A 26,375-nucleotide genomic window follows, 5' to 3' on the forward strand; every position below is an offset into this window, starting at 1 on the left:
TAAAGCAGAAACTAACACACCATTGTAAAGCAATTATACTCCAATAAAGATGTTAAAAAAAAACCCAAAAACCACAATGGCTACTAAGATGGCTATAATGAAAAAGACAGATAATAACAAGTGATGGTGAGGATGTGGAGAAATTAGAACTCTCAAAAACTGCTGGTAGGATTGCAAAATGGTACAACCACTTTGGAAAATAGGCAGTTCCTCAAAAAGTAAAACAGTTACTGTTTGACCCAGCAATTCTACTCCTAAGTGTATGTCTAACAGAAATAAAATTGTAAGTCCACAAAAATCTTGTATTTGCTTTTTAAAAAAAATTTTTTTTATTTGGCTGTGCTGGGTCTTAGTTGTGGCACATGGGATCTTTGTTGTGGCATGTGGGATTTTTAGTTGCAGCATGTGAACTTTTAGTTGAGGCATGTGGGATCTAGTTCCCTGACGAGGGATCAAACCTGGGCCCCCTGAATTGGGAATGCGCAGTCTTAACCACTGGACCACCAGGGAAGTCCTGTACTTGCATTTTCATAGTAGCATTATTTATAATATTCTCTAAGTGGAAATAACCCAAATGTCTATCTGATGAATGGATAAACAAAATGTGACATATGCATGCAATGGAATATTCTTGACTATAAAAAATAATGAAGTGCCGATTCATGTTACAACATAGATGAACTTTGAAAACAGTATGCTAAGTAAAAGAAGCTAGTCACAAGAGACCACATATTGTACGATTCCATTTGTATTAAATGTCCAGAATAGGCAAATCTATAGAGACAAAAAATAGAATGACAGTTGTCTAGCTTTGGGAGGGATGGGGAGATTGGGGGTGATAGCTGCAGGGTGTGGCTTTTTTTTCCTTTAGGGAGGTAGTGAAAATTGATTAAGCTTATGGTTGTACAATTATGTGAATATACTAAATAATTGTACATTTTAAATGGATGTATATATGGTATGTTAATGATATTTCAAAAGAGCTGTAACAGAGAGAGAGAGTGGGAGAAATAATGTCTAAAAATGTTCAAGCTTGGTGAAAAACAGATTTATTGAATCCAAGAAGCTCAGTGAACCCTAAGCAGGATAGATCCAAAGAAAACCACCCCAGGCACATCACAGTTACATTGCTGAAAACTAAAGATAAAGAGAAAAACTTGAAAGCAGCCAGAGAAAAATGCCTCATCACAGAAAGGAGAACATTGATAGAAATTAATGGCTGACTTCTCATCAGTAACAAAAGAGGCAAGAAGACAATGGAATGATATCTTTAAAATGCTTGAAGGAAGAAACTCAGCCTGGAATTCCATATCAAGCTAAAATGTCCTTTAAAAATTTAAGGTGAAAAAAAGACTTTATTTATTTACTTATTTATGCATGCATGCATGCTGCATTGGGTCTTAGTTGCGGTACATGGGCTCTTCCGTTGTGGCACACGGACTTCTCTCTAGTTGAAGTGTGCGGGCTCCAGAGTGCATGGGCTCTGTAGTTTGTAGCACACGGGCTTTCTCGTTGAGGTGTGAGAGCTCAGTAGTTGTGGCACAGGGGCTTAGTTGCCCTGTGGCATGTGGGATCTTAGTTCCCTGACCAGGGATCGAACCTGTGTCCCCTGCATTGGAAGGCGGATTCTTTAGCACTGGACCACCAGGGAAGTCCCTGGACTAAGTGATTATTTAAGATCCCTTCTAGCTCTGAAATTCTGTGACTGCAAATCTAAGAATTCTCACTTCCCATCATTGTGGTACATGTAAAGATGTCTGAGAGCCTTTCTCTGTTGTCTCTTTGGCAGATTGCAATTCGCTGGCAGAAATGAAACCTGATCGAAATCTGTTTTTCCATCTTGGTTTCATCTTAGCTTCTATGCTCTGTAACAGTAACAGATGGCCAGAAAATGTTTTCCCACATTCTTGAAGTGGAATAAATAGCAGGCTTCCATTAGCCTTTTCAGCCACCCTTGGACTCAGTGATGTCATCCTCTATTAGGAGCACAAATGCTGAATGAAATTTGTACCAGGGGTTGTTGGATGGTTTCCGATTAGATCTCAGATCAGTGGTTTCTTTGGTTGAGTAGACCTCCACAAACCTCCCCCATGACTGGCCCCATGGGTCACCTTTCCACCTATTCTTTGTTATTATAAAATGCGGACAAAATCAGTTGAGGAATTCTTACTGCATTTTTGAGAAGCTGGTAAGGTAATAGCCATTTTTTGTTGACTCCTAAAAGTACATTGATAAATTAAAAAGCAAATCTATGTTATATCATTATTACTGTTGTGGGAGAACAGCCTGTGGTGGTCCAGCATAACCTGCCTGTACTGTCAGCCGTCCTTAGAGCATAAGTAAAGAACTCTTGGTGGTTTCGTGTGTTCAGTTTTTGATGATTACTTACTAACTTACTTGCATATTTGATCATAGAGCTGATGGCACAGTAATCTGTGTGGTCTCTTGTCAGTGTCTTGGTAGAGACTGGGCATTACTGCTGGTATGGTGGTGACTTAGCCCTGGGCATACTTAAGAAAGATTTTATTAATCTGATTTGTTTGGCGAAGTACAGAGAAGTTTTTGATGGAGTTACAGTATAACTTTACCCCCCCAAACCGATTTATTCTTCTTATACAGGTTAAGCAGTCCATGGTAGGTTGTAAAAGGGAAAAGATGTCCTCTAACCATTTCTGAGATAGCTTATAAATTCATTCTGTGCCAGATGTGTTTTAGAGGAACATATTACTGAGTGAAAATGTTACTAGAAGTAAGACAGTCCAGTGAGCAGAGCTGGGTTCATGCTTTTCCTCTGCCTCTTCCTGCCCTGTCACCTTGGGCAAATGACTTCACATCTGAGCCTTATGTTCTTCCTCTTTATTTTTTTTAACATCTTTATTGGAGTATAATTGCTTTACAATGTTGTGTTAGTTTCTGCTGTATAACAAAGTGAATCAGCCATATGTATACATGTATCCCCATATCCCCTCCCTCTCCCACACCTCTAGGTGGTCACAAAGCACCGAGCTGATCTCCCTGTGCTATGCAGCTGCTTCCCACTAGCTATATATTTTACATTTGGTAGTGTATATATGTCAATGCTACTCTCTCAGTTGTCCCAATTTACCCTTCCCCCTCCCCGTGTCCTCAAGTCCATTCTCTATGTCTGTGTCTTTATTCCTGTCCTGCCCCTAGGTTCATCAGAACCATTGCTCTTCCTCTTTAAAATGGGGATAATGATGCATACCTCATATGGGGTATTGCGAAGACTAATTGAGATAATGTGTTTAAGTTCCTTTTCAGTGCCTGGTACAAAGTAAAATGTTGTCATACTTTTTTATTTTTTTAAGGCTTGAAAAAATGAAAAATGACATTTACTTTATATGGAGCTGTAAATAGAGTTAGATTTTGCATAGAATACAGTATAGAAGTTAGATGTATGCTACCTATTTAATACAGTCACTCTGAGAATGTCAGTGCTAATAAGCAGTGTAACTTATTCATTTTATTTGAAGTATGTTCCTCTTTTTTTCAGAGAGAAACATACTTGAAAAAGTCCCTATTACTTTTTTTTCTTGAAAATAGCTTTTTATCAGAAGGAAAAGTAGCTTATCTTAGTGATTCTCAGCTGAGGTGGGGAGGTGGGGTCTTACCAGAATCTGTGCAGAGGAGAGGGGAGACACACAGTCCTCAAAACTAATTTTATGTCTTCAAAAATTTTTATCTTTAAGACTAATTCTTCTGACAGATGCCCTGCCCCCATTTCTGAGCTGAGTCGGCTTCCCTGAATACTTAAAAAGTAAAGGAAGGGTTGCTGGGAGGAAATAATTGTAATATCTTATTTTAGATACGAAAGGGCCTTGTAAAACAAAGCCTGCTGGTACCTAGTGATTACAAATAACGTTGAGTTCTGTCTTCTGCTTTCCTTTCCTTCCTTTAGGACTGTGTTTCCTCCAGTTTACTCAGGGATGTGCACTGTATCTTCCTTTACTTTCAGTTGTTGTTGTTGTTTCACATAGTGGAAGTGTTTAAGGTGTTCTTTTTTCCCTTTCACACCCAGTCCTGTTTCCTAGTAGGTGGCTCTTCTTTACAGGAAAAGAGGAATTCTCTTTCCCTCTGTGGCAAGTTAGTTTTCAGAGAATAGGAGACATTATAGAAAACTTGTTTTTTTGGTTCCGAGAATAAAATTGATTCATAGTAAATGTTGATTAATTTTTTTTTATGAATTAAAATCAGTAAAAGTATGTGTAAGGGTCTGGAATTTTATTTTATCCTATTTAGAAGCTAACAGCCTCCTGCAGTTCGTGGTTGCTGGCAGAGCACGAGGCTCCTGGGTCAGAGACAAAGGACTTTATTACTCATGGCCCAGCAAGCAGCATAAACACAGGTTTGCACTAGTTTCCCTTGCCCCCACAGGTCCCACGGGCGTGGTATGAACAGGCCCCGATGGATGCCTGTACGTGTGTTGTAGGAGTGGAACACTGAGCTTGGGGAATCCACTGCTTTTATAGTACCTGGTACACAAACGTGCTCTTTGCCCTGGAGGGGGACATTACTTTATCCCTCAAAACTCTTTGCAAACAGAATCCTGAGAAGTGGCTTGGGTAAGGAGCGGTCAGGGTCATGTGTTTTGTGTTTTTCTTACCCACCAAGACATGTAGGAGTGTGAGAGACCCATGGAGGAGTAGCTCTCTCAACAGGAAGTTTATACGGTAGGTCACTGATAGAAATCTTAGGTAGATTTATTGTGAAATATTTGCCATACTGAAAGGAATAGAGAGATTTATTGTGAAATATTTGCCATGCTGAAAGGTATAGAGAGTGATATAATGAATAGCCATACAGTCACCTCCCAACTTGAGAAATAAGCATTGTCCATACAGGTGACACTTGCTGTGGTCTCCTCCTCTTGTCCCACGGGTAAGCATTTCCCTGAATTTGTTATCATGCCAGTGCATTTCTGTATATCTGTTAATATCATACAGTACTGTGTGTTTATAAACTTCTAAAATTTTTTTTTACTATCATTTAAGAAATTGTTACAGAGCCCTTTTACATAGTATTGGGTTGGCCAAACAGTTCGTTCGGGTTTTCCATAACACTTTACTGAAAACCCCGAATGAACTTTTTGGCCAACCCAATACCATGTTAGTCACTGTAGGGGAAAACTAAAGATAAAACTCTTGCCCGTCATGATGTTATGGTCCAAGGAAAACCACAAACACTGAAAACATAGCTTAGTAAAAGGAAAGGATATGTGTGAAAACAAATGTTGGTAAACAACATATAACTCTAAAGTCAGCTATTAGCATCTAATATATGTAAGGGCTAAGTATAGTTACGGATGGAAGGAGAAATGGAATTCATTATTGGGGTAGAAAATAGTGGCTATGTGAGGCAACAACAGTGAGAACTTAAATGGGTGAGATTCATCTAGACAACTTGTCATACAGGAGAGGGGGTTACGCTGTGAGGCAATGGCCTTAAGTTGATCCAGCCAAAAAGATGAGAGAAGGGAGCTGGGAGTAGTCAGTCAACAGGACAGTTAGCTACGAGGTATGTAGGCCCAGCATTCTGTCAGGGAACCATTTTATTAGGAGGGATGGCTAAGACTAAGCCCCTGATCAAAGGGCTCAACATCTAATTGTGCAGCAGTAGTTTCACATGGGAAAATTAGAGAGCACCCTAAGACCCTCTCTGATTATGACCTAAATGTGTGTTACAGATTCCAGGGATGTAGAAGGTACGAGTTTAATGTGAGTTCAAGCAGTTACGGAAAGAAAGCCTCAGTGAGAAGTCTGGAGTTGGGCCTTGAATGGCAAATTGTGATAAGGGTGCTCCAGGAAAAGGAGTGGGTGGCAAGAGCACATGAGCAAAGACTGGAGACAGTGACTGTGGAACAGGGAGAGGATGGGCCTGTGTGCATTGTTTATGTCCAGGCCCCTTGACCTGTAGAGTTTCCCATGGCCTGGATTTTGCTGATTGCACGCTTATGGTGCAGTTCAGCAGTTTTCCTCTGTATTTCCTGCAAATTAGCAGCTGGACCCAGTAGCGTGATGAGATTCAGGTTCAGTCCCTTTGGCAAGTCTGTAAGTGGTTGTGTGTTCTTTTGTCACATCAGTAAAGGTAGGTGTAAGGGTCTGGGGTTTCACTTTACCCTACTTAACAAGCCAATAATTAATCTGCTACTGTTTTATATTCTAACCTCATAGAGCTCCCTCTTCTGCTGTTTCAAGTAGTGTTTAAAAGTATAATGGCTTGCTTTCTGAGATGTCCTGGTCGGTTACCCCCCAACACCCCCGCCCCACTTTTATTTGGACCATCTCTTTTCTTCATTTCTGTCTTGCTCAGTTTGGATTCCTCTCCCAGCAGTACCCTGTCCTAGGAAGGAGCCTTGGTTAGTTCCATGAGTTTATAGGGTTAGATTGCTTCAGCTCCTTTGGGCCCCTTGCCCCACATCCCTCCAGTTTCAGTTGCTATTCTCAACTTGGCCCACATTGCTTTTTGCTGAGTACTTGGTTATCTTGGGGTTCTTCTGTTCTCTGATCTGTCTGATGCCCTATTGTTTTCCTCTGTGTTGATCTGCACAGCTGCTTATAGCACTCATGTCTTGTGGCTGTTAATGTTTTTTCCCTGCCTGATTGTGTATGAGGGTTTATGAGGATGCTTTATCTTCTAGTTTTGTTTTAAATGTTATCCATGGGTTTTTTAGTTGCGATCTAGTTCTGGTTTTATATGTAGATTCAGATATATCAAAAGGCTCTGTTGCCACTGCTATACCCATTTCTCCAGAATTCCCATCGTAGGTTCTTGAGCAGAAAGATGACACAGTCGAGACAGAATGAAATGTCTCACCTAACATCTTTTTTTTAAAAAAAATAATTAATTAATTAATTTTTGGCTGCATTGGGTTTTCGTTGCTCCGCACTGGGTTTCTCTAGTTGAGGCGGGTGGGGGCTACTCTTCATTGCGGTGAGCGGGCTTCTCATTGCGGTGGCTTCTCCTGTTGCGGAGCACGGGCTGTAGGTGCATGGGCTTCAGCAGTTGTGGCTCGTGGGCTCTAGAGCGCAGGCTCAGTAGTTGTGGTGCACGGGCTTAGTTGCTCCGTGCCATGTGGGCTCTTCGGGGACCAGGGCTCGAACCCATGTCCCCTGCATTGACAGGTGGATTCTTAACCACTGTGCCACCAGGGAAGTCCTCACTAACATCTTACATGGCATAGAGACAGTGTGGCCATTAGTCCCCATTTGTTCTTTAACTTTCTCTTTTCTCTAAATTGAGAAGTGTTATTTGCTATAATGCCCATTTGCAGATTTCTGTGGAAATAATAGCTTCTTATCATCACTCTTTTCAGGTTCACTAAGAATCTTTCCCCGGACAAAATCAATTTGAGCACCCTGAAAGGGGAGGGTCAGCTGACCAACCTGGAGCTGGATGAAGAGGTTCTACAGAATGTGCTGGAGCTTCCCACCTGGTTAGCCATCACTCGGGTCTACTGCAACAGGGCCTCAATCCGGGTGAGAATGGGGGTCAGAGTGCTGCTACTCTCTTTGGCCAGCAGGCCTGCCTTCTTGAGGGGTGACTCCCACAGCCCTGAGTCTTTGCTTTCTTCTTTCAGATCCAGTGGACAAAGTTGAAGACACACCCAATTTGCTTGGTAATGGCCTTTCTTGATTGCAAGTATTCAAATGGGGATGGCCGGGGTAAGGTTTTCGAAGATCTGAGAGAAGATGGGGCAGAGCCCTGATGGGCTGTCCCTTTTGGGAGTGTGGGTTCTTCTGTCTGGCTTGCGAGCTTCTCTGTGAGACAGAGTGACTATTGTCTGGGCTTTCTCTGGAACTGCTGTTCAACATAGCAGTTAGCACTGAGACACAAGACCCTGGAGTCCTGAGTTGGTTTTGTTTTGTTTTGATTTTCGTTTTTATTTTAAAACAAATTTTGCTGCCCAGGTTCTACCTTTACATTTCCTTTGGATTCCTGACAGAGGAAGAATTAGAAGTTTAGTTTATGTTGACTGTTGGGTGATTATCAGCTGAAAGCCCTCCAGGAACTGATTGATACATATCTTTACCCCAAAGACTGGAATCCCCAGGAATAGTAATATCTTGGTAACTTGGATTTATGTTTTCTTTTTCTGCTGTGAGCTAGTCCCATGCTTGTCATGGAGTTCTGCTGCTAGTAGAAATGGAAGGGGGAAGATGAGGGCTCTCTTTGTATTTCAGTTTGTTCATTCATTCATTCGACAGACATTTATTATCTGCCTACTGTGGGCACAGCCCTCGACGAGGTATTGGAGCACAGAGATGGATAAGACACAGTCTGTGCTGTGTGGGATTTTGTGCAGATGCTTAGCTCTCTGTGGCTTTTATTTCAGTGTCTGGATAAGGTAGAGGTGGAGATGAAGACATGTGAAGAGCCTCGGCCCCCCAATGGACAGTCTCCTATTGCCCTCGCTTCAGGGCAGAGGTTAGTTGCTTTGGGTCCTATTATTTCCAACATATTAACTGGTCCGGATCACCTTTTAATTAAAAAATAAAAACTTGATTGTGGAAAATTTCAAACATGCACTGAATAGAGAGAATAGTGTACTGAACCCCCATGCACCCAAGATGTAACTTTCACAATTCTCAACATTTTACCATTCTTTTTCTACCTTTCTTCTGCCACTTTGTGTGTGTTTATGTGTGTGTGTTCGCACACTCTGTAGTTCTTATTTATTTATTTATTTTTGACTGTGTTGGGTCTTCGTTGCTGCATGCGAGCTTTCTCTAGTTGCGGCGAGTGGGGGCTTCTCTTCGTTGCGGTGTGCGGGCTTCTTATTGTGGTGGCTTCTCTTGTTGCAGAGCACAGGCTCTAGGTGCGAAGGCTTCAGTAGGTGTGGCATGAGGCCTCTGGAGCGCAGGCTCAGTAGTTGTGGCGCATGGGCTTAGTTGCTCCGCATGGGCTTAGTTGCTCCGCGGCATGTGGGATCTTCCTGGACCAGAGCTTGAACCGTGTTCCCTGCGTTGGCAGGAGGATTCTCAACCACTGCGCCACCAGGGAAGCCCCACTCTGTAGTTCTTGAAAGCAAATCCTAGGTGCCATATGATTCCACCTGTAAATACTTCTGTATTGTGTGTCTTTAACAGACAAGGGTTGAGAGGAAAGAAAAAACCCCACAGTACTGTTATCACAATTAATAGAATTAATAGAGATTCCTTAATATCTAATACTTATTGCATATTCAGTTTTCCTGAATTGTCTCTGAAATATTTTTTTACAATTCAGTGTGACTCCACAGAGCTCCACACCTTATATTTGGGGATATGCCTGTTAAAGCTCTTTAACTCTGAACAGTCCCCCACCCCTACACTTTTTTATATATCATTTGTTCTTTGTAGAAACTGGAGTATTTCTTCTAAAGAATTTCCCACATTTTATATTTTGGCTGATTGTGCCCTCGAGGTGTCATTTAAAATGTTTCTTGTTTAATCTGGTAGTTAGATTTAAAGGCTGGATTTGATTCATGTGTTTGTTTGTTTTCTTGGTAGAAATACTTCATGAATGGTACTGTGTATTTCCTACTGTAACATAACGGGAGGCACATAATATTCCTTTGGTTAGGATTAATCAGTGGATTCAGATGATGTTGGCCTGACTTGTCCGTTATGATAAGTTCCTCATCTACCTCTTACCTCATGGTTTAAGGACCATTGATGATAGTTGTCTGTAGATCTACTATATCATTGTAGAATAGAAAAGAGAGATTCTATAATTCTTTTTTCCTATTGCATTTATTAGTTGTGATTTTCTATAAAGAACTTTCTTTCACCAACTATTTGAAATACAGTTTGTACAGGAATGCCAGGATAAATGCTGGATTCTTTTTTTTTTTTTTTTTTTAGCTGCGTTGGCTCTTAATTGTGGCACACGGGGTGTTTGTTGAGGTGTGCAGGATCTTTCATTGCGGCACAGGCTCTGTGTTGCAGCGCATGGGCGTCTCTCTAGTTGTGGCATGCAGGTTTGCTCTCTCTAGTTGTGGTGCGTGTGGGCTCTGTAGTTTGCAGTGTGCGGGCTCAGTAGTTGTGGCATGCGGGCTTAGTTGCCCCGCGGCATGTGGGATCTTAGTTCCCCGACCAGGGATCGAACCCGCGTCCCCTGCATTGGAAGGCGGATTCTTTACCACTGGACCACCAGGGAAGTCCGTGTATTCTTTATTCATATGCTGAATCTTGGTTCCTAACTAGAGTAATATAATAAATGATTTACTTTTTCAATAGTTTCAAAAAATAACAAAACCAGTATTATAACTATCAATAAGACTACTGAATGCAGTAGCTTTCTTTGTGTTTATGTGTGTTTTAACCTTATGATATATCCCATTGGGGATGTATCGTCAAAATACTGTGTTTTAAAATTACTTGAAATCATTCTTCTTATGGTTGGATACCAATTTGACATACAGAGGCATTCATTTGTTTCAATTTTTTTTTTAAGACAGTATAAGAGCAGTTTTAGGTTTAAACAGTAGTATTAAGGACAAGGTACAGAGGTTTCCCATATACCCCCTGCCCTCACACATGCATAGCCTCCCTCATTATTGACATCCCCCACTGGAGTGGTATATTTGTTACAGTAGATAAACCTACATTGGCACATCAGAATCACACAAAGTCCATAGTTTACATTAAGGTTCACTCTTGGTGGTACATTCTATAGGTTTGGACAAACGTATAATGACATATTCACCATTATAGTATCATACAGTGTATTTTCATTGCCCTAAAAATCCTCTGTGCTCCACCTAGTCATCCCTCTCCCTGCCCCAACCCCTGGCAACCACTGGTCCTTTCACTCTCTCCATAGTTTTTCCTTTTCCAGGATGATTCCTTCTTTTTAGATTGCCTTCTTTCACTTAGTAATATGCATTTAAGGTTCCTCCGTGTCTTTTTAGGACTCTATATCTCATTTCTTTTTAGTGCTGAATAATATTTCATTGTCTGGATATACCACAGTTTATTTATCCATTCACCTATTAGGGCATCTTGGTTGCTTCCAAATTTTGACAATTATGAATAAAGTTGCTATAAATGTCCATGTGCAGGTTTTTGTATGGACATTAAGTTTTCAACTCCTTTGAGTAAATACAAAGGAGCATGATTGCTGGATCTGTGGTGAGAGTATGTTCAGTTTTGGAAGAAACCACCAAACTGTCTTCCAAAGTGGCTGTACCATTTTGCATTCCTACCAGCCATGAATGAGAGTTCCTGCTGCTCCACGTCCTTGTCAGCATTTGGTGTTGTCAGTGATCTGCATTTTGACCATTCTGATAAGTGCATAGTGGAATCTCATTGTTGTTCTAATTTGCATTTCCCTGATGACATATGATGTAGAGCTTATAAGACACATGCTTATTTGCTATCTGTATATCATTTTTTGTAAGGTATCTATGAAGGTCTTTGGCCCATTTTTTAATTGGGTTGTTTGTTTTCTTATTGTTGAGTTTTAAGAGTTCTTTGTATATTTTGGGTAACAGTCTTTTATCAGATGTGTCTTTTTCAGATATATTCTCCCAGTCTGTGGATGGTCTTCTCATTTTCTTGACATTGTCTTTCACAGATCAGATTTTTAACTTTAATGAAGTCCAGTTTATCCATAATTTCTTTCATGAATAGTGCCTTTGGTGTTGTATCTAAAATGTAATCGCTATACCCAGGGTCATCTAGGTTTTTTCTTATGTTATCTTCTAGGAGTTTTTTTGTTGTTGTTTGTTTGTTTGTTTGTTTTTGCGGTATGCGGGCCTCTCACTGTTGTGGCCCCTCCTGTTGCGGAGCACAGGCTCCAGACGCGCAGGCTCAGCGGCCATGGCTCACGGGCCCAGCCGCTCCGCGGCATGTGGTATCTTCCCGGACCGGGGCACGAACCCGTGTCCCCTGCATCGGCAGGCGGACTCGCAACCACTGCGCCACCAGGGAAGCCCCTTCTAGGAGTTTTATATCAGTTTGTTTTAAATTTTTAAATTGTTTTTAATTTTTTTTTAACCTATGTAAAATTACATAGCTTCAAAGTTAAAACTATAACATAAGGTATGTTATATGTATGTATGTTTGTATTGTCCCCACTCTGTTTCTTACACAAAATGTAACATACCATAAACACTTTTCACATTGCTTTTTTCTTTTAAAAGTATATCCTGGAGAGCACTTCATAGAAGTATGTAGAGAGATATTTCTTATTCCTTTTTGCACCTGCAAAATACTCAGTATATTTTATAGAGGCGTCATTGTTCATATAGCCAGTTCTTTGTTGATAGATATTTGAATTATTTCTAGGTTTTTTGCTGTTACAAATAGTGCAGTAATAAATGACCTTGTTCGTAAGTTACTTAGTATTTTTCCAGCATATTTTAAAAAACAGCTTTATTGAGGTATAATTCACATACTACAGAATTCATCCATTTAAAGTATACAATTCAGTAGTTTCTAGTGTATACACCAGGTTGTGCAACCATCATCACAATCAAATTTAGAACATTTTTATCACCCAAAAAGAAGCTTCATACCTATTAGCAGTCACTCTTCATTCTCCCCTGCCTTAGCCTTAGGCAACCATAAATCAGCTTTCTGTATCTATTCTGATCATTTCATATAAATGGAATCATATATTATGTGGTCTTTTGTGATTGGTGTCTTTCAGTTAGCATAGCGTTTTCAAGGTTCAGCTATGTTGTAGCATGTATCAATACTTTATTCCTTTTATGGCTGAATAATATTCTATTGTGTGGATATGCTACATTTTATTTATCCATTCATCAGTTGGTGGACATTTGGTTTGTTTCCACTTTTTTTGCTAGCATATTTTGGGATAGATTCCTGGAAGTGGGGCTGCTGGGTCAAACAGCAAATGCATGTATAATTTTGATACACGTTGCTAAATTACCCTCCGTAAGGATTTTGTAATTTCGTGTTACCACCAGCAATGTTGTAAGAGTTCTTGTTTTCCAAGAGCCTTGCCAATAGACAATATTTTCAAACTTTAGGCTATTTTTTTAAAATTTTTTTTTAATTTTTGGCTGTGTTGGGTCTTCATTGCTGCGCGCGGGCTTTCTCTAGCTGTGAGTGGGGGCTGCTCTTCGTTGTGGTGCGCAGGCTTCTCATTGCGGTGGCTTCTCTTGTTGCAGAGCATGGTCTCTAGGCGCGCGGGTTTCAGTAGTTGTGGCACGTGGGCTCAGTAGTTGTGGCTTGCGGGTTCTAGAGCGCAGGCTCGGTAGCTGTGGCGCACGGTCTTAGTTGCTCCGTGGCATGTGGGATCTCCCAGACTAGGGCTTGAACCCATGTCCCCTGCATTGGCAGGCGGATACTTAACCACTGCACCACCAGGGAAGTCCAAACTTTAGGATTTCTGTCTAAAGATAACACATGGTATTTCTGTGTAGTTTTTTGGTAAGTTATATTGAAGTGCACAAATAAGTGTATAGATTAGTGATTCTTTACAAGAAGAAACAGACCACTTCCAGAATCCCAGAAGCCTCCTGCACCCTTCCTAGTCATACCCACCCTCAAGGATAACTTTATCCTGATTTTTAACACCACACGTTAGTTTTCCCTATTTTTAAAGTTATATAAATGTAATCACAAATTATGTCATCATTTGTGTCTATATACTTTAGTTCAACATGATGTTTGTGAAAGTCATCCATGTGGTTACATGTAGTTATCGTTCATTCATCCTCATTACTGTATGTTATTCCATTATATGCCACAATTATCCATTCTGTTGTAGATGGACATTTGATTTGTTTGCAGTTTCTGGCTATTAAGCATACTGAAGCTACATCGAACTGTTCTCTATCATGACTGTGGTGGTTGATACATGACTCTATGCATTTGTCGAAACCCTGGACGTGTACACCACAAAGAATGATCTTTTCTATACGTAAATTAAAAATATGTAAGAAAAAAGAATAGTCATGCTATGAACTTTCTTATACATACCTCTTGGTGAACATATGTACACATTTCTGATTTGTATATATCTAGCAGTAGAGTTGCAGGGTCAAAGGCTGTGCATATGTTCGGCTTTAGTTCATACTGCTGGACAGTTTTCCAAAGTGCTTGTACCACTTTTCCCCCGGCAGTGTTGCTAGCACTTAGTATTGTCTCTCTTTCTATTTTAGCCATCTAATAGGTGTATAGTTGTATCACATTATGATTTTAGTTTGCATTTTTTTGAGGATTTGTTTATTAGAATTTCAAATATCCTCTTTCACAAAGCATTGATGTATTCTGCCCATTTATCTTTTGGGTTATTTTTGGGGTTATTTGTCTTTTTCTTATTAATTTGCAGAAGTTATTTATACTGGAAACAAGTCCTTGGTTATATACATGTATTACAAATATCTTCTCCTACTATGTGGGTTCCCTATCACTCCTAATGTTATTTTTTTGTTGACCAAAAATGATTAATTTAATATAGTCCTATATATCTATTTTTCCCTTTATGGTTAGCACTTTTTGTGTCTGTTTAAGGAATCTTTTCTTATCTTAAGGCATGAAGATATTCTCCTATGTTTTTTTCTAACTTTATTCTTTTAGTTTTATTGTTTGACTTTTCACATTTAGATCTACAATCAATCTTGAAACTTGTTTTTTTGTTTGTTTAGTGTAAGATAAGGGTCAATATTATTTTTTCTCTTTGCAGATAGCCTCAAACTGACCATGCACCATTATTGAAAAGACAGTCTTTTCTCTACTACATTGTCACTTTTGTCATAAATCAAATGACTCTCAGTGTAGTTTTTATATATGAGTGAGGTTGAACATCATTTTATGTTTAATATCTATTTGCATTTTTTTTTCTGTGAGCTGTCCCTACTTTGTCCTGTTTTTATTGGGCTCTTGGTCTTTTTCTTCTGAGTTTTTTGAAACTCTTTATACATTAGACATATTAGCCCTTTGTGATATAAATTGCAAAGATTTTTTTTTTCAGTTTGTAATTCCCAGACTTTTTAATCTCTTGTAATGAGAACTGTTTCACCTACATGTCAAGAATGTCTGTGTTTTCCACGTCCAGAAGGACTTTAAGGATGGCCTTTGTTCCTCTCCCTGCTGTTTCTGCCTCTCACTATAAAGCACAGCTATGCTCTTTAGGATAGATTTGACAGGGCAGAGGTGGGACTGTTCTTGACTAGATTTCACAGTGTTAGACCTCATGCTAACCTGGCTGTACTTCTTTCCTCTTTTCACTACTTTTGCAGAGTATGTTCTGTCTTTGAAGATGTTATAGAAACCTAGTGTTTCCTTTCTGTTGTTATAGCTCTCCTCACAGACAATAGTCAATATTTATTCAGGTAGTTTGTCGACTGTGAAAATATTTTTTTCAATTTATTCTTTCTAACCAGAGATTGTTTCCAGGTCAACTCTTTCTTTTATTCCATTCTTTATAAAAAAATCTCATCAGAAAGAGTACTACATCATCATAAAAATTTTTAGAAATGTAAAAAATATAAAGCAGAAATGGGAGGAGAAAAATTTTTAAAAAGTCATGCACAGTTCTAGCATCCAAAGACAGGCGTTGTTAAGAGTCTTGTCTTATGTCTTCCAGTATAAAGAGTATGCCTACGAATTCCCTGGCGGTCCAGTGGTTAGGACTCAGTGCTTTCATTGCCAGGGCCCGGGTTCAATCCCTGATCAGGGAAGTAGAATCCTGCAAGCTGCACGGCATGGCCAAAAAAAAAAAAAAAAAAAGAGTATGCGTCAAGTCTCATATGATCCTGAATGTTGGTCTGCCTCGTTTGTTGTAGTGAGTATGGCTTTGCCGAGAAGGTGGTGGAGGGGATGTTCATCATCGTCAATTCCATCACCATCAAGATTCACTCCAAGGCCTTCCACGCTTCTTTTGAATTGTGGCAGCTCCAGGGCTATAGTGTGAACCCCAACTGGCAGCAGAGTGACCTCCGCCTCACCCGTATCACTGACCCCCGCCGAGGAGAGGTGACAGCCCTGGCATTCTGAGAAGGGAGAATGGGGGGTTCAAAATAGGACTCATTCTTAAAGGATGTTATTCCTGCTTTGGGGATTTCCTCCAAGTCTCCCCCATTCTTGGGAACTCAAGAATCCCTTCTGTCCAGTGTTACTATTACATCCTTTCCTCAGTTATGGATCTCTGATCCACTGCCTTCTGTGGGTAGGATCCCAGCTGAGAATGGTGGGGGTCTCTGCCTTGCCAGTCTTTTCCCCTTGGACTTCCTGCCTCTTGATTAATTTCATCCACAGAATTAAGGGATTTTACTTTCTTTCCTTCTAGGTTTTAACATTTAAGGAAATAACTTGGCAAACACTTCGAATTGAGGCAGATGCTACAGACAGTGGTGATCAGGACCCAGTCACCACTCCACTGAGGCTTATTACCAACCAAGGCAGGATCCAAATAGCCCTCAAGAGAAGAGTGAGTGTGTTCTCTGTCCTCATGAAAACTTCCATCTTTTATTCTCCCAGATAGCATGGGAGATGGCGTTTCCTCCTTTTTGAGTGTTATTGGCCCCTGGAATGACATTTGAAAGGGGAGGACCTGCAATTCAGTGTTGCACTGTATCTGCTAATGAGGAAACATTTCTACCTCCCTGTCATTTTAATTTTGAAAACCACGATTTTTACCTGTATATAGGGACACATAAGCAGTTGATTATTGCTGCTTCTTGTTAATCACAGAAAACTTTAGTAGTTTTGTAAGAAATTGACTCTCCACAGTGCTTGATACTTTCCATTCGTGTATTGGTGATTGAAAAGCCATCTCTGAAATTGGTTGGGCAGTGGTCACTTTGAGTAGTTGGGATGGTACCAGATGTTGAACCCTGTGTTCTATGTGACCCCTTCAGACCAAAGATTGCAATGTGATAGCCTCCAAGCTGATGTTCCTATTGGATGACCTGCTCTGGGTGCTAACTGACTCACAGCTCAAGGCTATGATGAAATATGCAGAATCACTGAGTGAGGCCATGGAGAAGTCAGCCCAGCAGAGAAAGAGCCTGGCCCCTGAACCTGTACAGGTTAGAGGTGAAACAGAGACCCTTGGTGGCAGTGGGGAGATGGTAGGCCGGACCTAATTCATACCTCCACCGTAAGTGGAGCCTAGACTTAATTAGGCTTATTTGGGGGAATTTGTCATTCACTTCTGTAGGTACATAGGCTTTGCCTGTGCCTCTGATTTATTCAGTTATTCTGTTCTTTGGGTGCCTCTACTGTGTTAGGTATACAGTGTTAGCCACTGGAAAGCCTCTTGTTCCTGTCCTTGGAACTCTTGCTGTCTTAAAATATGGACTATAAATTACAGTATGATGTGATAAGTGCTATAATAGAGGTAAACACTGTGCCATGAGAGCACAAAGAAAAGGGATCCAACTACCTGGGCTGAAAGGGGGCATTTAGGGAAGACTTCCTGGAGGAGGTGTTTTAGCATCAGTCAGCTAAGTTCTAGGGGAGTGGGAGCTTAGAAGGCAATTCAAATTTCAGAACAGGACTCTGACAGTTACTAGATTAATTATAATTTGGGTTCTTGGAGTTTGGGTTATTTAAGTGGGATAGACCTACATGAGATACCAGGCGAATAGTTATGAGAAGGAAGGGACACCTTGTCAAATTGTGGTTTTCTTCAGGCTGAACTAAAGCTTAAAGAAAGCCAGCAAGGAGGCTGTCTGGGTCTGGCTTCTTGTTTCTCTCTGTCACATGTAGATCACCCCACCTGCTCCCAGCGCCCAGCAGTCCTGGGCCCAGGCATTCGGTGGCAGCCAGGGCAGCAGCAACAGCAGCAGCAGCCGCCTCAGCCAGTACTTTGAGAAATTTGATGTGAAAGAGTCCTCCTACCATCTGCTCATCTCCCGCCTGGACCTGCACATTTGTGATGATAGCCAGTCCCGAGAGCCAGGTACCCCATGAGGCCTAAGCCTGTGCAGGGTGGCCCATCACCTCCTGGAGCTCTGGGCGAAGCTTGGGGATGGATGGCTGTTTTCAAGACTCTGTGGGGTATTTGTCTGGCTCCCCTTAATCACAGGCCTTCCTCAGACCTCTGTGCTCCTGTGGCAGCTCTCTGTCTGCAAGTGCTCTTCAGCCTTTAGGATGCAGCAGAACTACCTGTGAGACAGTAAGACACAGGAGCTGGGCCTCTTCCCAGCCCCCACTAAATGGGAATCTTCAGGGGTAGAGCCCAAGCTGTGTATACTTTTTTTTTCCCTCCCCAGAGTCTTTTGGGCAATGCTAACCACTGGTATAAGCTTTCAGGAAAGTAAATTCAACTGTAGGAAACCTTAGAATTTTCAGATCTTTGAGTCAATTTAAATAGTTATTATGTATAAATGTGTTCTTCCCAAGCAGAGAGGTTTTGGTGTGTTCTTGTCATGCTTTTTCATTCCTTACAACAATTTTTTTTAACGTGTTCCCTAAATCACATATTAATTTAAACTGCATCAATAGAATTGTGGGTTCCAGAACTCTGGAAGTTCTTCTCTGGCACCTTTGTAGACTCCATTTGGAGCTCTGAGCCTTGTTTTTTGTTTTTTTTTGCGGTACGCGGGCCTCTCACTGTCGTGCCTCTCCCTTGTGGAGCACAGGCTCTGGACGCGCAGGCTCAGCAGGCCATGGCTTACGGGCCTAGCCGCTCCGCGGCATGTGGGATCCTCCCGGACTGGGGCACGAACCCGTGTCCCCTGCATCGGCAGGCGGACTCTCAACCACTGCGCCACCAGGGAAGCCCTGAGCCTTGTTTTTGGTGCTGTCCTTGAGGACATTAACAAAGAGAAAGCATCCCAGGGAGGGTGTGCAGATTGTTTAATGCTATGGAAACCATAGCATAGAAGGAAAGAGTTGAAAAGACACAGGGATATTTCATATGAAAAAGAGTAGACACAGGATATAGGAGAGCCATCTTTAAATTAAGAGAGGGCGTTAATGCAGAGTGGAGTGGTCCTTAGGAAAGTCAAGCCCAGAGCCCTTCAGACATTGCTTTGATTTTGTGGCGCTCTAAGCAGAGCATAAACAAATAGCACCTGCTGTTTTGGCAGACATCTCTGCCCATTTGAGACTCACTAGAGCAACTGGTATTAAGTACACATACACATTTATTCAGAATGAAAAAATAATAGGGGCTTCCCTGGTGGCGCAGTGGTTGAGAGTCCGCCTGCCGATGCAGGGGACAGGGGTTCGTGCCCCGGTCCGGGAAGATCCCACATGCCGCGGAGCGGCTAGGCCTGTGAGCCATGGCTGCTGAGCCTGCACATCCAGAGCCTGTGCTCCGCAGTGGGAGAGGCCACAACAGTGAGAGGCCCGCGTACCGCAAAAAAAAATAATAATAAAAAAAATAATAAAAATAATAAAAATAATTGACTCATTTCTTTCCTTCATGAGCCTTAGGGAAATCACTTCACCTCTCTGAGTTTCTTCATTTGTGAACTTAAGTTAAAGCATATCTTACTCATTTACCTCATAGGTCGTTATCAGGCTCAAATGACATAATATACTGAATTTGGAGGACATTAATCATAGGCCAGTATTCGGTCTTATTATTTCTCTGCTGCCAGTTCCTTCAATACTCTTTGTTCCCCCTCTACACCCCTCTGCTGCCAGCTCTTGTTTTTAGATGCCGTCCTATGGAAGTTTGTGTTCTTGCTGCCTTTTCCTCTCTGGAGGTTATGTTTGCTTCTTAATGAGACCTAGATTCATTTTCCTTGGGGGAACCTACTACCTTTTCTTTCTGGGACACCAAGCACCAATGCCTCTCTTGCTTTGCTATACCTTGGTCTTGAAGTGACTTCAACCCCTCTCCACTCCCAATATGAAAGAGCTGAAAGGAGCAGTGACAGCGTAAAGATTGCTTTTGCCACCACAGGAAATAAATTGCTCACTGGTTTGTTAGCCACTAGTTTTGGAAGTTCTTTGCTAAAACAATTATTGTTTTGTTTGGTTGTTTCTTCCAAGTGTTACTATAAAGACCTTGCAGTTTTGTTTTGTTTTGTTTTTAATAATATTTATTTATTTATTTGGTTGCACCGGGTCTTAGTTGTGGCATGCAGGATCTTCATTGTGGCATGCGGGATCTTTTTCAGTTGCAGCATACGAACTCTTAGTTGTGTCATGCATGTGGGATCTAGTTCCCTGACCAGGGAATGAACCCAGGCCCCCTGCATTGGGAGCGCGGAGTCTTAACCACTGTGCCACCAGAGAAGTCCCTGTTTTGTTTTGTTTTTAATCCTTTCAGAACTCTTTATGAAAAATACATTATTGAGAGTTTCATCCTTTTGCTTGATAAGGGCGTATAGCAGTGTCCTCTTCATGTAACAGGGTCCTGCAAACCATACTAAGAGGTGAATGACTAGCCTTCCCTGAAGCCCCCATGTATTTATTAAGCTAAGTGAATCTACCTGGTGGATTTTAGGGAAGTTTTGGATGAGATTTTTTTTTTAATTTTATTATTTTTTTAAAATATAAATTTATTTATTTTTTTTTGGCTGCGTTGGGTCTTCGTTTCTGTGCGCAGGCTTTCTCTAGTTGTGGTGAGCTGGGGCTACTCTTCATCGCGGTGCACGGGCTTCTCATTGTGATGGCTTCTCTTGTTGTGGAGCACAGGCTCTAGACGCGCAGGCTCAGTAGTTGTGGCTCACGGGCTTAGTTGCTCCGCGGCATGTGGGATCTTCCCAGACCAGGGCTCGAACCCGTGTCCCCTGCATTGGCCGGCAGATTCTTAACCACTGCGCCACCAGGGAAGCCCTGGATGAGATATTTTTAGATAGAGGGATAAATCCCAGCCAACCATACCCAGGTGTGGCATATGACTCTGTGAAGGGGCAAGAAACGCAAAGAGTTCTTGTGGCTTTGATTCTTCTCCTTGGATTTGGGAAGAAAGGGGAAGGGAGAACTAGGTGTTACGGAAAGGGTGCTAAGATTCTCTGAAGTTGTCCTGTCCAATATGGCAGCCACTAGCCACATATGACTATTGGGCACTTGAAATATTGGCTGATCCAAATTGAGATGAGGTACAAGTGTAACATACACCTGGGACTTTGAAGATACAGTACAAAAAAAGAGTGTAGAATACCTTAATAATTATTTTCATATTGATTACATGTTGAAATGATAATATTTGGAGTATATTGGTTTAAATAATGTGTAATATTAAAATTAAATTCACTTAAAAAAACTTTTTTAATGTAGCTACAAGAAAATTTTAAATTACTTATGTGGCTTATGTTACATTTCTGTTGGATAGCATTGCTCTAGAACTCTCCGTCCAATATGGTAGCCAGCAGCCACATGTGGCTATTTAAATTAAAATCAAAATTGAATAAAATTAAAAATCCAGTTCCTCATTTACACCAACATAGTTATAATCTGTGGACCATAGAAGATGTCCATCATCACAGAAAGTTCTTTTGGATAGTGCTGCTCTAGGGACTCCTTGAAGGCTACATCTGTCTGCTTTTTCATTAAGGGACACTATAGCCTTGGTATTGGAGGTGAAGTTATTGGAAACTTGGTGGTAACTGGGGATGGCTTGGCTTGCAGTGGGGCAGCACTGTCTCTTAAAATCAAACTGGAGCAGCTCACCCTTCAGGCTTCTGGGAGGAGGTGGGTGGTTGATGGGGAAAAGAGTGTCATCTGCCTCTTTTTAGTTATCTCTCTCAGGATAAGGGCTGTGAGCCAAAGCTTTCTTCATCTCTCTTCAGGTTAGGCTATCCTCTCCCACAATCTCACTGGAGAATTTTAGTCATTTATGTACACTATTTACCATTTATGTGTCATATGTGATTATGTGTTTATAATTAAATATGTTGATAATGGGTAATTATATTTGATTTCTATTCTAAACCTTATTTTAATATGTTCAGTCGTGTAGTTTATTGTTCTTTTAGTTCCAAATAAATCCTATAGAGGGAGCATGGCTGTGAAACCCTCTCCCTTCAGTAGCCTAGGTCATACATGTTTAACTGGGATGATATCTCCCCACAGCAGGTAAAAATCCACTCTTTTATTTTAAACAGATATATATTTAGGGATATCATTCATATACCGTACAATTCACCCATTTAGAATATACAACTCAGTGTTTTAAAGTATAGTCATAGGGTTATGTGATCATTACTACAATCTAATTTTAGAACCTTTTTGTCATCCGTAAAAGAAACTCTGTACCCATTAGGTGACACTCCCCATTTTGCAGCTCTAAGCAACCACTGATCTTTCTGTCCTGATGTTTGCCTATTCTGGACATTGAAAATTGGTTCTTTGGTGAGGGGTGGGGGTGAAAAAAAATCTTAGATATAACAATGCTTAACCTTATTGACAAAATTTTATTCCTTAGTATTTAATTTCTCTTATTGAGTTTTCTTGGGTATCATATGAGCAACACTGATGTTGAGTTCATGGAAGATCAGGGCTATAAACTATGGCAAACAGATGGCTGTGATTAGAGGACTTTCTATCTATTGCTTAATCTCAAAGTCAGATGGTGAGAGGTGGCCTGTACATAGCTAGCAGCTGTCATTGGCTGCCTCATCAGTGTTGTTTATATTTAATCCTTAGTACTTTTGTGATTTGAACTTTGAGAATTAAATAAAAATAGTTTATATTTTATTATTTAATTCTACAAATTGTTCCACAAATCAATAATTTAGTTAAATGTTGAAAAGGAAAAATACTGACACTATCTGAATATCTAGCACCTAGTTAAGCTAAAGTTATTTTCTCATGTTAAGCAAAAGTTAAAAGCTAACAAAATAATAATTTTAAGAAATTAATTTTAAAACTTTATTCAAAAATACTTTTGAATAATTAAAAATTTGATTATATCACTATTATGTATTTATATAAATTGCTAAATTGCATATGTGATTCTATACATTATAATTTATGTAAGAAATAAATTACATTAAAAGTTACTCAGCAGGGCTTCCTTGGTGACGCAGTGGTTAAGAATCTGCCTGCCGGGCTTCCCTGGTGGCGCAGTGGTTAAGAATCTGCCTGCTAATTCAGGGGACACGGGTTCGAGCCCTGGTCTGGGAGGATCCCACATGCCGCGGAGCAACTAAGCCCGTGAGCCACAACTACTGAGCCTGCGCGTCTGGAGCCTATGTTCCGCAACAAGAGAGGCCGCGATAGTGAGAGGCCCGCGCACCACGATGAAGAGTGGCCCCTGCTTGCCACAACTAGAGAAAGCCCTTGCACAGAAACGAAGACCCAACACAGCAAAAATAAATAAATAAACTCCTACCCCCAACATCTAAAAAAAAGAATCCGCCTGCCAATGCAGGGGACACGGGTTCGAGCCCTGCTCCAGGAAGATCCCACATGCCGTGGAGCAACTAAACCCGTGCGCCACAACTACTGAGCCTGCGCTCTAGAGCCTGTGAGCCACAACTACTGAAGCCCGCGTGCCAGAACTACTGAAGCCCATGCGCCTAGAGCCCGTGCTCTGCACCAAGAAAAGCCACCACAATAAGAAGCCCACACACCGCATTGAAGAGTAGCCCCCACTCGCCGCAACTAAAGAAAGCCTGCGCACAGCAACGAAGACCCAATGCAGCCAAAAATAAATAAATAAATGTATATATATATATAAAAGTTACTCGGCAGATATAGTTATAAACTTAAGTTAAATATTAATAGCTTTAGAATTTTAAATTTAACGTTTCACACTTTATTTTTTAACCTTTTAAAAAAAATTTTTGGCTGCATTGGGTCTTCGTTGCTGTGTGCTGGTCTTTCTCTAGTTGCAGCGAGTGGGGGGCTACTCTTCACTGCAGTGCTTGGGCTTCTCATTGCAGTGGCTTCTCTTGTTGTGGAGCATGGGCTCTAGGCACGCGAGCTTCAGTAGTTGCAACACGCGGGCTCAGTAGTTGCGGCACGCGGGCCCTAGAGTGCACGGGCTTCAGTAGTTATGGCACGTGGGCTCAGTAGTTGTGACGCCTGGGCTCTTGGGTATTCGGGCTTCAGTAGTTGTGGTGTGTGGGCTCTAGAGCACAAGCTCAGTAGTTGAGGTACACGGGCTTAGTTGCCGCATGGCATGTGGGATCTTCCCGGACCAGGGCTCGAACCCATGTCCCCTTCATTGGCAGGCGGATTCTTAATCACTGTGCCACCAGGGAAGTCCCTTAACTTTTAACTTAAAAGAATTATTTAGTCTCTCTTAACCTGGCATTGAATAAAAGGAATAAGCTTTATTCTTATTCTTTTTATGTGTAAAGCACAGGTAGACATACAGTACATAAGATATACAGTATATCTGTGGTATTAAATTTCATGGAGAAGGGACAATTAGGAAAAAAATAGCTAAACAGGCTCCTTTGAGGTGGTAATTATGACAAAAAGGTTGAGCAACAAGAACACAGGTGTAGGTTTATCTCCTAGTAGGATGGTGATTAGTCCACAGCCTTGGTGTGGTGATATCTAGAGTGGATGGAAATGACCCTCCTGGTTGTAGGTATACCAGCTTACAGCTAGAAGGTCCCATGGTATTTCCCTTCACCTGGAAATAAGATGGAAGGGATAGGAGGGAAGTGCGGAACAGGGTAGGTTAGACAACACACATATGTAGAAGAAATAGTCCTTGTTCTTACAGTTCTTAGAGTCTAGTTGGAGAGATAAGACAGAAACATGGAAAGTTCATTCATTTAGTAAGAATTAAATGTAAATTCAAGATAAACAATAGAATATTTGACTTATTGCAAAAAGATTCAATTTATCTATACTATTCTGTATTTTTATAATGTCCTTGTTAGTGCAGTGTTTTTAGTGTTCCATGGTACTTCGTATGTACCGTGTATAATGACAGTCTTATATCACAGCTTTAGCTAAGATATGAAAGGAAACAATATGGGTCCTGTTTTTTGGGGAGTTTGGTTTATGCCTCTCCAGGTGTTTTGCTGAGGGGCAGCAATACTAGTATTGCCAGGTTTGGGGGAACCAATCAATCAAAGTTGTCAGGTGTGCCTGTGGGAGACCTAGGATTGGAATTCCAGAATCCTGAGTTTTGCAGTTTCTTTTGTCTTTCCGGAAATCTGAGCCATTTACAGAGACCGTGGAATATGCTTTTTTATTTTTTATTTTTATTTTTATTATTTTTATTTTTTTGTGTGTGGTACGCGGGCCTCCCCCTGCCGCGGCCTCTCCCGTTGCGGAGCACAGGCTCCGGACGCGCAGGCCCAGCAGCCACGGCCCACGGGCCCAGCCACTCCGCGGCATGTGGGATCCTCCCAGACCGGGGCGCGAACCCGGTTCCCCTGCATCGGCAGGCGGACGCGCAACCACTGCGCCACCAGGGAAGCCCCTGCTTTTTTAAAAAAATCTTTTAGAACATGTCCATTGCAATTCAAAACAAGAGGGCCTCAGCCTTGCAAATCACCTGACATCATGGCCTTTCGGCTGCACTTATGTATCAGCCAGGCTTTGGAGCTGACCCTTAGGAGGACTTTTAAGTGCTTCAAGTGGTGTTTAGGCCTCTGTTTCTTCTGCTGCTGTTCACCTTTATTTTTCTTTGTAGGTGTCTCTGCAAACAGACTCATGGGTGGTGCAATGCAACTTACCTTTCGCAAGATGGCATTTGACTATTACCCCTTCCACTGGGCAGGTAGGAGAATTCTGAATGGGTGCAGTTTTAGCGTGGCCTAGGTATTGAGCCCATATGCCTGGGTTCATCCCTGACTGCCCAGCAGAAGGGTGCCAGGGATTGCAGCACATGCTCAGAGAGGTGTTGGCAATAGTCCTTTTCAAGAGGACATCTTCTGGAAACTTGCAGGGTCTGCTGCTGATGAGAATCAGTAGGAGGGGAGGCAGTGTCTGAGATGTTGCTTTTGATTCTGTGCTCTACCCCTTACTTCCACTAGTTTTAGAGCCTCTCCAGTGGTCCATGGTCAAAGATGGCAAAAGTCAGCAGCTGACCTTCAGGGAACCCTAGGGAAAAATCACATATAGAATCCAGAAGAACTTGAGTGCTCTCACTAGATAATTTTTACTTATCCCAGAGAATTTTGGATTGGCGGTGAGGGATCAGATTCTGAATTATGGAAAACTATACCAATGGAAAAGAAAATTTGTAACATTGGATCATGATCGTAGACTAAAATCTTTCTGCTTTATCACACAGGTGATAGCTGCAAACATTGGGTACGTCACTGTGAGGCCATGGAGACCCGAGGCCAATGGGCCCAGAAGCTGGTGATGGAATTTCAGAGTAAAATGGAGAAGTGGCACGAGGAGACAGGTCTGAAACCACCCTGGCACCTGGGGGTAGACTCTCCCTTCCAGAGGAAAGCAGGTGGGTTATGAGGAGCTATCGGACTCCTGTTGCTTTGCCTCTTGACATTTACCTTTGAGTATCCAGTGGCGATAAAGCACTGGACCGGCTAATTATCCCAACTTACTCCCAGCTGATTA

General features: G+C 41.5%; 1 protein-coding gene across 3 annotated transcripts in view; it reads left to right on the forward strand.

The window, feature by feature from the left end:
* Window positions 1–26,375, forward strand: part of BLTP3A (bridge-like lipid transfer protein family member 3A) — a 52,964-nt gene that overhangs the window by 11,852 nt on the left and 14,737 nt on the right. Inside the window, exons 2-11 of one of the 3 annotated variants that reach the window (XM_055079367.1) lie at window positions 1,235–1,341; window positions 7,334–7,496; window positions 7,598–7,636; window positions 8,354–8,445; window positions 15,761–15,950; window positions 16,264–16,404; window positions 16,835–17,005; window positions 17,688–17,880; window positions 25,483–25,569; window positions 26,086–26,256. In XM_055079367.1, coding sequence (XP_054935342.1) covers window positions 1,262–1,341; window positions 7,334–7,496; window positions 7,598–7,636; window positions 8,354–8,445; window positions 15,761–15,950; window positions 16,264–16,404; window positions 16,835–17,005; window positions 17,688–17,880; window positions 25,483–25,569; window positions 26,086–26,256 — 1,327 coding nt within the window. In that variant the 5' untranslated portion in view covers window positions 1,235–1,261. The remainder of the gene's footprint in view (window positions 1–1,234; window positions 1,342–7,333; window positions 7,497–7,597; window positions 7,637–8,353; window positions 8,446–15,760; window positions 15,951–16,263; window positions 16,405–16,834; window positions 17,006–17,687; window positions 17,881–25,482; window positions 25,570–26,085; window positions 26,257–26,375) is intronic. The other 2 variants (XM_028478407.2, XM_007106288.4) reach the window with 2 other exon arrangements.

Source organism: Physeter macrocephalus, chromosome 18, assembly GCF_002837175.3.
Source record: "Physeter macrocephalus isolate SW-GA chromosome 18, ASM283717v5, whole genome shotgun sequence".
NCBI lineage: Eukaryota > Metazoa > Chordata > Mammalia > Artiodactyla > Physeteridae > Physeter > Physeter macrocephalus.